The sequence below is a fragment of the Leptopilina heterotoma genome, unplaced genomic scaffold, assembly GCF_015476425.1.
Source record: "Leptopilina heterotoma isolate Lh14 unplaced genomic scaffold, ASM1547642v1 Lhet_242, whole genome shotgun sequence".
Lineage (NCBI taxonomy): Eukaryota > Metazoa > Arthropoda > Insecta > Hymenoptera > Figitidae > Leptopilina > Leptopilina heterotoma.
The window spans coordinates 1,548,843-1,561,304 of NW_025110957.1; the positions used below are offsets into that span (position 1 = coordinate 1,548,843).

The 12,462-nt window shown below is 29.6% G+C and overlaps 1 protein-coding gene across 1 annotated transcript in view; it reads left to right on the plus strand.

The window, feature by feature from the left end:
* The first annotated feature begins 1,368 nt into the window (after positions 1–1,368).
* Positions 1,369–12,462, plus strand: part of LOC122503056 (fructose-1,6-bisphosphatase 1) — a 234,278-nt gene continuing 223,184 nt past the window's right edge. Inside the window, exon 1 of the mRNA XM_043613463.1 lies at positions 1,369–1,584. Within this exon, the coding sequence (XP_043469398.1) occupies positions 1,412–1,584 (173 nt within the window). The 5' untranslated portion in view covers positions 1,369–1,411. The remainder of the gene's footprint in view (positions 1,585–12,462) is intronic.

Sequence of the window (12,462 nt, forward strand, 5' to 3'; positions counted from 1 at the left end):
AGTCCCAGCATGGGGCGAAAAGTTAAAAAAAACAAAATTTTCAAAAAAGGACAAAACATGTATTTTACTCGAAAATATTAGAAACTTTTTTATTGAAAGTTGTTGAGGACAAGTTACTCTACAATATTGAACTATACATATTATTTGCATCTAAGCGGATTTATTGACAAGAAAAAAATGTTTTTGCAAAATTTAACATTTAGCCCTAGTCTCCCCTAATTTAAACTCTTTATTTATTGTTATTATTATTAGTTTATCATTATTATTATTCTTCTTGTCATTATTGTTTTGTTACTATGTGTACAGATTTAAGTATATTAATTTATTATTACAAATAAATAATTGAAATATTTAATAATAAATTACATAATTAATGTAGAGCAATGTTTTTAAAAATAGTGAAACATAATTTTGAAAATCAAGAATGAGGTTTTTTCATTAAAAATGGTCGTTGTCGATCTATGTAAGATAAATTATAAGAAATATTTATTTCATGTATTTTTATCTTCGAAAGATATAAATTCAAAATTTAAATCCTACGTGGCCCTGATCTGAGCCCTAAGTTTTTCCTGATGTGGGCCTGACCAGAGTTGCCATGTCTGGCCCTGATCAGGTTTAGGCGTCAAGTAGGTCAATTTCTGCACGGGAAGAGCCCATCCCAGTAAAAAAACTAATTCAAACGGATTGAAATGAATTAAGATTTTTGGTAGAAAGCATGCATTGAATTCGTGCTGACGAATTAAAAAAATTAAAGGCCCCAATATTGCCAAGTAACATTGACGCAATATTTCCTAACAATATTGCGTCAATGTTGCCAGTTAATGTTACCACAGGGCGGACGTAATAAATATTGAGGCAACATTGCCTAAACATTGCAGGGCAAGGTTGGCACTATTGCCGTGAAATATTGACGCAATTTTGAGCTCCGATGTTGTGCTATGTGGGAAGATAATTTTACGTTCTGCTTTGGGTAAAGAATTTTTTATTACTAGAACTGGACAAGTACGGGCAAGTAATACTGCGCCGGTTGACAATATTGACATAAGACAAGAATTTTTGCTTAGGTGGGATGCAAAAAGACCATGTAACGTCTGTGTTTGATGGACGATATTAGGCCGGTTTCATATTATACCTTATATTATACCTTAGACGAAGACAAGAAATATCTAAATATAAGACATAGTCTTCATATATCATGGTATGCGTCGAGTCTGTGTCAATGTCAATCCATTCTGAAAACAGGCCTGAAAGATTGTCTCCTTCTTACACTATATTATATCTGACCACGTATTGAGGTTGGTTGCTTGCTTTGAACAAATGTATGTTACAGTGTGTTTGAGACAGTTACGAAGGCAATACATAATAATTTATAGTGATTTTATTTAGACGAGTGTTTATTAATTCTACAGAAATGGAGTCGAATAGTTCCTTTGATTCTAATTGTATGACTTTAACTCGCTTTGTTCTTGCTGAACAGCGAAAAGTTCCAACTGCAACTGGTGATCTTTCACAATTGTTAAATAGCATTCAAACAGCTGTGAAAGCTATCAGCTCAGCTGTAAGAAAAGCCGGTATTGCTAACATGTGAGTATACAGAAAATGTATTGCTAATGTTTTTGAAAATTCCTGAGATATCGTTAGAATATATTCGTATTTCCACTGACCAATATTTATTTTCAGAACGGCTATAATTATAATTATAATTTATTTTCTATAACTTTTTAATTGTGTCAAAATAGTAAAATAATCTGACCTCTTTAAATAAAAATATTTTTTTCCTAAATGTACCAAATTAATGGAATTATAAATAATAATCCACCAAATAAGTGTTATTATATACTTTGTCATAATATTGCTTTATACTAATCGGAAGAACGAAACTTTTCTTACATGGTCTTCAAACTAACACCACTTTTATAAACTTTAAATGCATCTTTAATTAAAATTTCTTTTTTCTAAAATAAGTTTATTTTCTGAATTTCTTAATACTCACTCAAGATAAATGAATTCCGTAATATTTTGTAACACCAATTAATAGAAAAAATGACTAAAAATAAAGTAAGCTTGTTATTTCTAATTATGTTATCGGTGTAATTAACAATTGTATTTTTAACTTTGCTATAGTTAGATTTGAATCGGATATATTATTGGTGAGTTTTCAATGTTTTCTTCTTTTCGATTCATTTTTTATTCTAATTTGACTTAAGTTAGTTACATGTTTTTTTATTGTTGTAATAATTTATTTATTGTAATTCTTGTAATAATTATATTTTAACAAAAAAAATAAAATTTCTACACAGAAAAAATTATTTCAAAAAATGCGAAATACGATTTTTTTATTAAAAAAATTATCTAATTACAGATTTAAGCCAAATATAAACTTTTTATAGGTTAACTAATTCGTCTGAAATAATTTGTACACAACATTTTTTGACAAACACACATACATCTAAACATTTAATTACAACTTCATATTTATGCATTCTAGATAGAATCATATAGCATTTTTTGGAAAATAGAAAAATAATCATCAATACAAAGCTTCGTTCTAAGGAAAAAAAAATTTTCATGGCAGGACAATATTAATATCTTTTACTTGTCAATAGATATATTTTTGACGTAAAATAATATTTTTTTCATTTTTAAATTAAAAAAGTTTAGACAGTATTAAAAATATTATATGACTGATTTTGTTGAAATGACAAGGATTCATGGTTGAATTATCAATATGTGCAAACGTAACCGTATAATAAAGTAAACTTGTTAGAAACAAATATGTAGTTAAAATAACAAGCATTCACATTTGAAATAAAAATGGGCACTAGACAGAAAAAAATTAGGCTATAGGTTCACAATGTGAATAAGTTTGTCAATAATAGAGTTAACCATCTTGTCACCAATATCCTTGTCATTTATTAATCAAGTTTCTAGTTGGCACCTTTACTTACAAAGAATAGTTGATTACTTCTAAACGGGCCCAAGGAATTTTATTGAGTGTATAATAATGTGAGGTAAAGTTGACTTAATATTTCAATATTGTGTCAACATTGACCAGCTATATTGCCACAAGGTGGACTTTATCATTGTTGGGGCAATATCGTCTTAATATTGACATAAAATATTGACCTAATATAGAGATTAAATGTGCTATTTGAATTAATTAAAATTTATTTTATTTTAGAAAATGTATATCATAAAAAATATTTAAAGTATATTCTAAAGAAGCCCAAAAACGGTAAAAAGAGACGCCTTTAAAACATTTTTTAATAATCATTTTGGTAATTCTATATTAAAAACGAAAAAAATACGGTAAATTGCTTCATATTTTAGTTTCGATTTTCTGTAGTTCCATATCAAGATAAAAATGTAGTTTGTTAATGGTAACAAAACTATGAAAAGATTTCAGAAATAACTGTCATTTAAAAAATATTTTATCAGCCATTACCTTGTATTAGTAGGTATTAAAAAATTATTTGATACCAATAAAAGATTTTTCAAATCAAGTTCTTTCCCGAATTTTTGATACCATTTGTACGAACTTTATTATTGTATTGATAAGAACCTGCAAAAGCTCAAAACTATACCAGGAAAATATTAAAAGAAAACCAAGTAACAGTATTTTGGTCTTTTTTATTATAAAATTATTAAGAAAATTATTTTTAATAAAAAGCAAACATTATTATTCTGAATTTGTGCGGTAAATAGTAATAAAGTAATATTTTATCTTTGACTTTAAGAATGAACTTATCTTTATATACAAATTTGACCTATGAATAAATACTATCTCTTAAACATTGAGTTTCATTAATGATAATCTTCTTATAATATCATGTTTACAATTTCAACTTGTTTCAAGTGGAATCATTCCTTTTAGGCATCATATTTTCTACAACAAAATTATTAAATAAAAACTTTCATTTAACGTTTCGACTGCACAGCTGTCCACATAATAAACTATAACTATTTATTAATTTACAATTTTATATCCTTACTAGCTGTCTTACCTGTCTTCTACAAGTTTTAGTTTCTACTATTACATTTAACAGGGTTTCTACCAACCGGGAAATAGCCGGGAATTTAATTTGATTAGTAAAATCATTAGTTTTAAATCAGTGACTATCTTTTTACTATAAAATTAGTTATTTTTATCTAATTCAAATTCAGAGGAGAACAGTATTTGTCAAATTGTAATTATGCGTTTGTATAATACTTCAATTAAAGTATTAAAAATTAATCCTAAATTTTCACTAGTTTTTGGAGTTAAACTTTTAAAATAATCGTATCTGTTAATAATCTAAAATATTTTATTTTTAAAGTTTATTAAAATTGTATTGAAAATAATTGAATTCTTCAGGAGAATTTTATTATTTATAAAAAATAATTTAATTTTTGCGATGAATTTTAAATATAATAATTTTTTAAAAAGTTACTTTGATTATTTTTCCTACTTATTACCATTTTTTATAATATATAAAATATATCACAAAATAAACAAAAGTTATAAATCAAATATAAATTAAATAATTTAAATAAAAAAACATCTGTATAAAAATTACAATTCGGAACTTTTCGGCCCTGAATTTCAAGGCACTCACACAGTCACAACTCTCACTGATATAATTCTTCTACTTCTACCTGGCGAGTTTCCGCCGTGGAGAGGTTTGCCTGTAATTGCAACTAATTGTATCGCAATTAGACCCTAAGGTCTAATTGCTAAAACCTAAATAAAACCTATATTGTAAGTTGGTGGAGTCCGCGTCAAATCGATCAAGATTTTTTTGATCGAATGGGATTTGGTTATAAATTGGCTTGAATAATACTACTACACTGAGAGACCTTTGGGTCAGCAGCAGACTTTCGATAGGCTGCTGCTGACCGTTCATATGACCATAATATTACAGTAATTATACCGGGTAATATTAATGTAATGTTACGTGCTACATTGGAAAGGGATATATGCGGATAACCGAAATTTTTTTCCATAGCCATCCCAGGCGCGAAAGACCAGTGCTGACGATGGGTTGAAACTTGACTGAGTCTTGAACGCCCAGCGTGGGTAACCCAGAGTTGAAGCAGTCTTTATTATCATTGTCACTCAATATTGGTTCAGCATGGGACACCAATGTTCGTCCCATGCTCGATTTAACATTCGGTCAATCTTCGTGAGTGGAGCTTCAACATCCAGCCTTTATTCAAGCTTGAATCAATCTTGATAGTTTATTTATTACCGTGTGCACTTTGGTAAGTGGTAATATTGGTATATTAGATATAAATACCCACATAGCACAACTTTTCACTGTAAGGTTACCTGAGACGACATCTGTAGGGCTTGTAAGGTTATCAAGTAAGAGTGTGGTAAACACGATGAAGTATAAAAACTTCCGCCTTACTGTAGCCTTACACATGAAAGTCACTGTAAGCTTACACAGTAAAGTCACTGTAAGCTTACACGGTAAGGTCATTGTAAGCTTACACAGTAAAGTTACTGTAGGGTTACACGGTAAGGCCACTGTAAGCTTACACTCTAACTAACTGAGCTAAGTGGGGAACTGAGGAAGAGAAAATCAATTTTGCTTTTAAGGAGTTAGCTCTCTTCTTAGTGCACCTTAAAAGCAAAATTGATTTTCTCTTCCTCAGTTCCCCACTTAGCTCAGTTAGTTAGAGTGTTAGGTTTATGCGCGTCGATCCCGGGTTCGAGTCCTAGTGCCCCCAAATTTGTTTCCAAAATTTTCTGTTTCATGTTAGGTTTCCAAAATTTAGAAAAGCAACAAACTTAATTTTTTTTAATATTTATTTTTTAATTAGATTATTAATTATTTTGTTAATATTTTCTATAATTTGTAAACTTACCACAACCTTACCTCAACATTACAACTTAATAATAACCTTACCACAGCCTTACAGTATAACCTTACCATAACCTTACGTGTAAGCTTACAGTGGCCTTACCGTGTAACCCTACAGTAACTTTACTGTGTAAGCTTACAATGACCTTACCGTGTAAGCTTACAGTGACTTTCATGTGTAAGGCTACAGTAAGGCGGAAGTTTTTAGACTTCATCGTGTTTACCACACTCTTACTTGATAACCTTACAAGCCCTACAGATGTCGTCTCAGGTAACCTTACAGTGAAAAGTTGTGCTATGTGGGTATTTATAAATTATTTAATATTAAAATATTATTTCTGATAATTTTTAGTAATTTTTTATACTATTTAAAAATTATTGTTATTATTATTAATTATTAAGTATAATTATTAAGTATTATTAATATTAAGTATTATTATTATTATTATTATTATTATTATTATTAAGATATCAATTGGTAAATAAATATTAATATTTATTTAGTGTATAATATTTATATTAATTATATAAGATTCATATAAATAAAATAAAATTATATATTATTTTTTTTCTTGCAATGTCAAATTATTATTTTCAAAGTTCAAGAGTTTCGTTTATCTGAAAAATTTTTAGTGAAAAAAATGTTCATTAGGTAGTAATAAATATTTATGCCTAGTAGTTTTACACTAGGTTTAACTGTTTACTGAATATTATCAAAAATATATTTTTCGTCAAACGCGCGCGACTAAACACAAATAACCTTGAGACTTTACAGCGCGACGTTGCGATTGTCGTGTTCCCACCATCCCATCTACTCAATGCTTTCCCCTCATGACGTCACAGGCGGGGAGTGCATTGAGTAGATGGGATGGTGGGAGCACGACAATCGCAACGTCACGCTGTAAAGTCTCAAGGTTATTTGTGTTTAGTCGCGCGCGTTTGACGAAAAATATATTTTTGATAATATTCAGTAAACAGTTAATCCTAGTGTAAAACTACTAGGCATAAATATTTTTTACTACCTAATGATCATTTTTTTCACTGAAAATTTTTCAGATAAATGAAACTCTTGAACTTTGAAATAATAATTTGACACTGTGCGAGAAAAAAAATAATATATAATTTAACTTATAAAATTATCAGAAAAAATATTTTAATATTAAATAATTTATAAATATTTATATTTAATATTGTACAGTGCACACGGCAATAAAGGAACTGAATATTGTAACAAGATTGACCGAGTCTTGAATCGAGCATGGGACGAACATTGGTGTCCCATACTGAGTGACGGCACTGGCATTGATATAGTAGATTAGGCGAGAAGCCTTCCAGCCTTCTGTGGCCGAGCGGTTTAAATGCGTGCGTTGAGAACTTCCGGTATGCGTTAGGGGGGCGGGGTGCGTGAGTTTCGATCCCACATGCGAGCGAATATTTTTCATTCTTTGTTATAAGCGTTTACATAAAATAATAAAATTGTGTGTTGTGTTGTGAATAAAAAATGTGAACATGTTTATAAATAATGTTAAAAGTCTGTTAAAAATCAAGAAAAAAATGTAACGATTAACAGAAAAATTGTCTTTTTTTACTAAAATTATTTTTTTAAAATTACTATTCAAATGATATTTATTGTTAGTAATATATTCTTATTTATATGAAAATAATATAATTATTACAAATAATAGCTTATTGTCATTAAATATATATGTACATATACGCACATGAATTAAAATAATAACAATAATATTTATTATTATTATTAATAATTCATATATTCACATTATATTGAATAAACGTGAGAAACGAGTAAATTTGGGAACAGTGGAAGCAGTCTTGTTTCAGTCCTGCGTTAGGCGTCCGCAGCATTGATTGAGCATTGATGTCCAATGCTGAATCAAGGCTCGCGCTGCAGTCTGGAATCGGTGTTACATTAAAGCTTCGATCATTCCTGCTCTCGCTGATTCACTCATGCTCAATCAATGTTGACCAATGCTCGGCCAATCTTTATAAAGCCTGAACTCGGCGTCACTTCGCGCCTGGGATTGCGTAGCCGAGAGGCTTAGTGTAAATGCGTGCGATTTTAGGTTGCGTTAGATATATAAGTTAGGTAGGGTTCGAATCTGTATAGATGTTAAGATTTTCCGATATGATAAGTTCTTAATTTTAAGTGTGAATATTAGGGTGGTTCTTATTTCGGCGATGTTTCCAAATTATCGGTCTCACCCCAAAAAACTAATCAAGGTATAAAAAAAAATTTTCCTGAAAGTTTGAAGCAAATCGAACAATATTAACACGTGCCTCTAGTCGACTGAAATTTTAAATGGAAAATACATGTAATTTTTCCTGGAAATCATACAAAATTTTTTCTAACTTATAAAATTTATTTAAAATTCTCTAACTTTGGGTGCCTTTAGTACACTATAAGAGGTAAAACTTCCAATTGAGGCTCCGGATCTTAAAAGGACACACGCGCGAGCACACGGCAAATAAGTTGGCCCCTGGAGATAAAATTTTGAAGTTGTTCAAAATGAATTTTAAATTATTGTTTCTTGTACAGAATTTCAAGGCGAAACTTTTTTTCTAATAAAATTTTTTTATATAATTTCTCGTTTTCACGTAAATTGAAAGAAGCGTGATTTTTTGAGTTAAGAAATTTTAATGAATTTTTGACTTCAACTCGTGACTACTTCGTTAAATATTAATATTTTTCCACGAAATTTACACACAATATTCTTCAAACTATTCCAAGAGTGAAACAATATTTGGAAATTTAAAAAAGAATTGTATGTCAAGGTAAATAATTATTTAAATAATTTTGTCGGAAAAATGATTCTCCTATTTTCAATTGAAAAAGTTGAGTGACGAATTTTTGTTTTCGGAAAACTTTCAGCGACAAAAATGTTCATTAATATGTTAGGAAGTTTTTTGGAAAATATCTCGCTATTTGATAATAAATTAAAGACAATAGAGCAATTTTAACATCGTCGCGCTCTGCTGTAAACGTAAACAATGATACATTGGTCTTGTAATGGCGGCCATGCTACACGTGTGCCGCCACGCCGCAATTTTATAGCAGAGCGCGACGATGTTAAAACTGCTCTATTATCTTTAATTTATTATCAAATGGCGAGATATTTTCCAAAAAACTTCCTAACATAGGGTAAGTGTGGGTATTCCTGCGAGTGACACAATTATTGCGATTTTTAAAAAATTATTATTTTCATTTTGAAATACACGCCTAATTTTTTCAAAATAATTACAAAAATTATTTTGAATCTTACTTGATAGAATAGCTCATAAAAATGTACATTCCGACAATTATTTATTTATTTATTTAAATTTGAAATATATTATGACAGAATTCTGTGAAATTATCAAATATGGCAGTCATGAATACATATTAAAAACCATTGATATTTCCAATATTCACTATAGTATACACGTTTCAGTGTTACTAATCAAAGAAGTACACTTTATTATTTGAAAAATATATTAATTTACCCATATATTATTGATTTTCAATTAATAATACTTAAAACTATATTAGTAGCAGAATTTTTACTGCATGTTAGTATTATTGCGATTTTTAAATACGTTTACTGCGCAACGCATACTAAACATAACCTCTTTTTTGACAACCAGCGCGCTATGCGACACCTGATTTTCTGCAATAATGCTCGCACAATAATTGGTGTTTCCTTGATAAATGTCACACAATATTAATCGCGAGTCAACAATAATACATGTGTTGACAATTAGTTTTTAATTTACTTTTTTAAATACAAATAAGTAACGAAATTTGATTGAGTTTAATGATTTGGAAAATATAATAATTGAACTTTAATTTGTAATTGAAAAAACTGCATTTTATTTTTTCGTAAACTTAGACGAGCTTCGCAAAGTTAACCTACACTAAAAATTCGCAGAAATACCCACACTTACCCTATTAATGAACATTTTTGTCGCTGAAAGTTTTCCGGAAACGAAAATTCGTCACTCAACTTTTGCAATTGAAAATAGGAGAATCATTTTTCCGACAAAATTATTTAAATAATTATTTACTTTGACATACAATTTTTTTTTAAATTTCCAAATATTTTTTTAATCTCGGAATAGTTTGAAGAATATTGTGTGTAAATTTCGTGGAAAAATATTAATATTTAACGAAGTAGTCACGAGTTGAAGTCAAAAATTCATTAAAATTTCTTAACTTAAAAAATCACGTTTTTTTCAATTTACGTGAAAACGAGAAATTATATAAAAAATTTTTATTAAAAAAAAAGTTTCGCCTTGAAATTCTGTATAAGAAACAATAATTTAAAATTCATTTTGAACAACTTCAAAATTTTATCTCCAGGGGCCAAATTATTTGCCGTGTGTTCGCGCGTTTGAGATCCGGAGCCTCAATTATTCAAAAAAATTTTGAAAGTATTTGCTCCATTTACAAGCTTGATGAATATGCCGCTATCACAGTAAACAGGACTATAGTATATTAACCCTCAGATGCACACATTTTCTTATTTATTTAAATTTGACGAAGCTCGGTACTCGGGATGTTTTTCGGGACGCTGATTACTAGTCTGAAGTCAGATTTTCAAAATTCAAAATGGCGGATTTCACGGTTTATCTTTTTTTTATCAAATTTAAATTTACTTGATTTTATCCATTAATAAATCTACAAATAGCAATACAAATTTACTTATTTTATGAAAATACTACCCAGTAAAAAAAAGTATTGGAAGAGAGCGAATAGTATTTGCGGTGAGTTTCTGTCAATACGTTTTCGCTTGATAACCGTATTGGGAGCATTCTGCTAATCCTGCTTTTTCACCGTCAATACTGTCCTCTTGAATCTTTCGATTTCACGTTCATTGACTCGACTTGAGTGTGTACTGTTGATCTATACCACATGATTTAGGGAGCTTACGACGTTCGCGCTAGGGGCGCTGTGAGTATAAGTCACAGCGCTTATCTAGAAAATACCCTAAATCATATGGTAATAGACCAACAGTACACAGTTTGCTGTCAAATTTTATTTATTTACATTTTAAGGTACTACTACACTTTAGAATTAAAAAATTTTTTTTTTTATTGTATTTTTAACTTCTTATGACTTCAGAAAACACCTCCTAAAGTATTTATAACCAATTTTAAAAAATAAAAGTAAATTTTTCAAAAAATATTCAATTAATGTAAAAAGTCATTGACAAGGTAAGTAAGATGGTGGGGTCCAGCTTTTTGTTGCGACCAGTAGAAACATTGGTGCTAATGTATGTAACAGTGTCTGACATAAAAAAATGGTGGGGTTTCAATTTGCAAAAGAATTATAAGTAATTTATGGATGGTCTCTAACGATACATATAATATAAGGTTTAAACGCGTTTTTCTCAAAATAACGTTTTCTCAAATTGCGGACAGTTTATCTCTGAATCTACTGAATCGATTTTAATAAATAATAACTCGTTTTGTTTGTTAGCATGTCCTGTGTGAGAATTCACCAGAAAATGTTCAAAAATTTTTTAAAAAACTTTTTTGCAGACTAGAAAAATACTGAAAAACATAGTGTATTTTGACAAAAATTATTGAAACATCTGCTATTTTTTTATTTTAGTCCATTTTTCATTAATGGTGGTGGATTTCTATGCAAGACACCTTCCTTTTTAAAAAGCAATTTGGATTTTTTGTTTCCGATTTGTCAATCTTGAGATAAACTGTCCGCAATTGGACAACTAACTTTTTGGAGTTTCGATCTGAATGCTGTCTGCAGATTATGATATTAAATAAAAATTAAAAACAAACCATTATTTTTATTCTCCAAATATGTACTAATATAGGCAAAAAAGTTTTTTAAATATTTATAATAAAAGACCTAAGAAAAAATTTTTTTAAATTTGGTCTTTTAAGAGCCTTCTAAAGTGTAGTAGTGCCTTAACAAAGTTTTATATTTCCTGTTCGTTATCAGCATTTTTACACATTAAATCAATCAGTATTTTTGATTAAAATGCCAAATCGAGTCAATGAACGTGAAATCGAAAGATTCAAGAGGACAGTATTGACAGTGAAAAAGCAGGATTGGCAGAATGCCCCCAATACGGTTTTCACGCGAAAACGTATTGGCAAAAACTCACCGCCAATACTATTCGCTCTCTTCCAATACTTTTCTTTTTACTGGGTATTTCTTAAGTTTATATAAATACAGATTATATTACTAGCTGTCGTACCCGAATTCGACAGGTTTTTGTTTCTACTAATACATTTAACAGGGTATCTACCAAGCTACAGGAAAAACTGGGAAAAAGCCGGGAATATGCCGAACCGGGAATTTTCCTATCAAATTAAGAAAAAGTTTCATTATAATTAATTCGCTTTTAAAAAACTGCTTTTTACATTAATTTTAAGCCCTACTTTCAAACTAAAATATAGGTCTTATGTTAGATTTTAGCAATCGTAACGTAGCCCGTGTGGAAAATGAAAATTGGTCCTAGCAGGGTCCTACCTATTTTGCCCTGTTAATAGCTTGGTCCTAGGTTGGCAGTGTAGGTTGGACCAACAATGGCTGGTAATACGATTCTAGCCTGGTCCTAACTTGGGAGCCTAGTTAGGACCAGTTTATTTA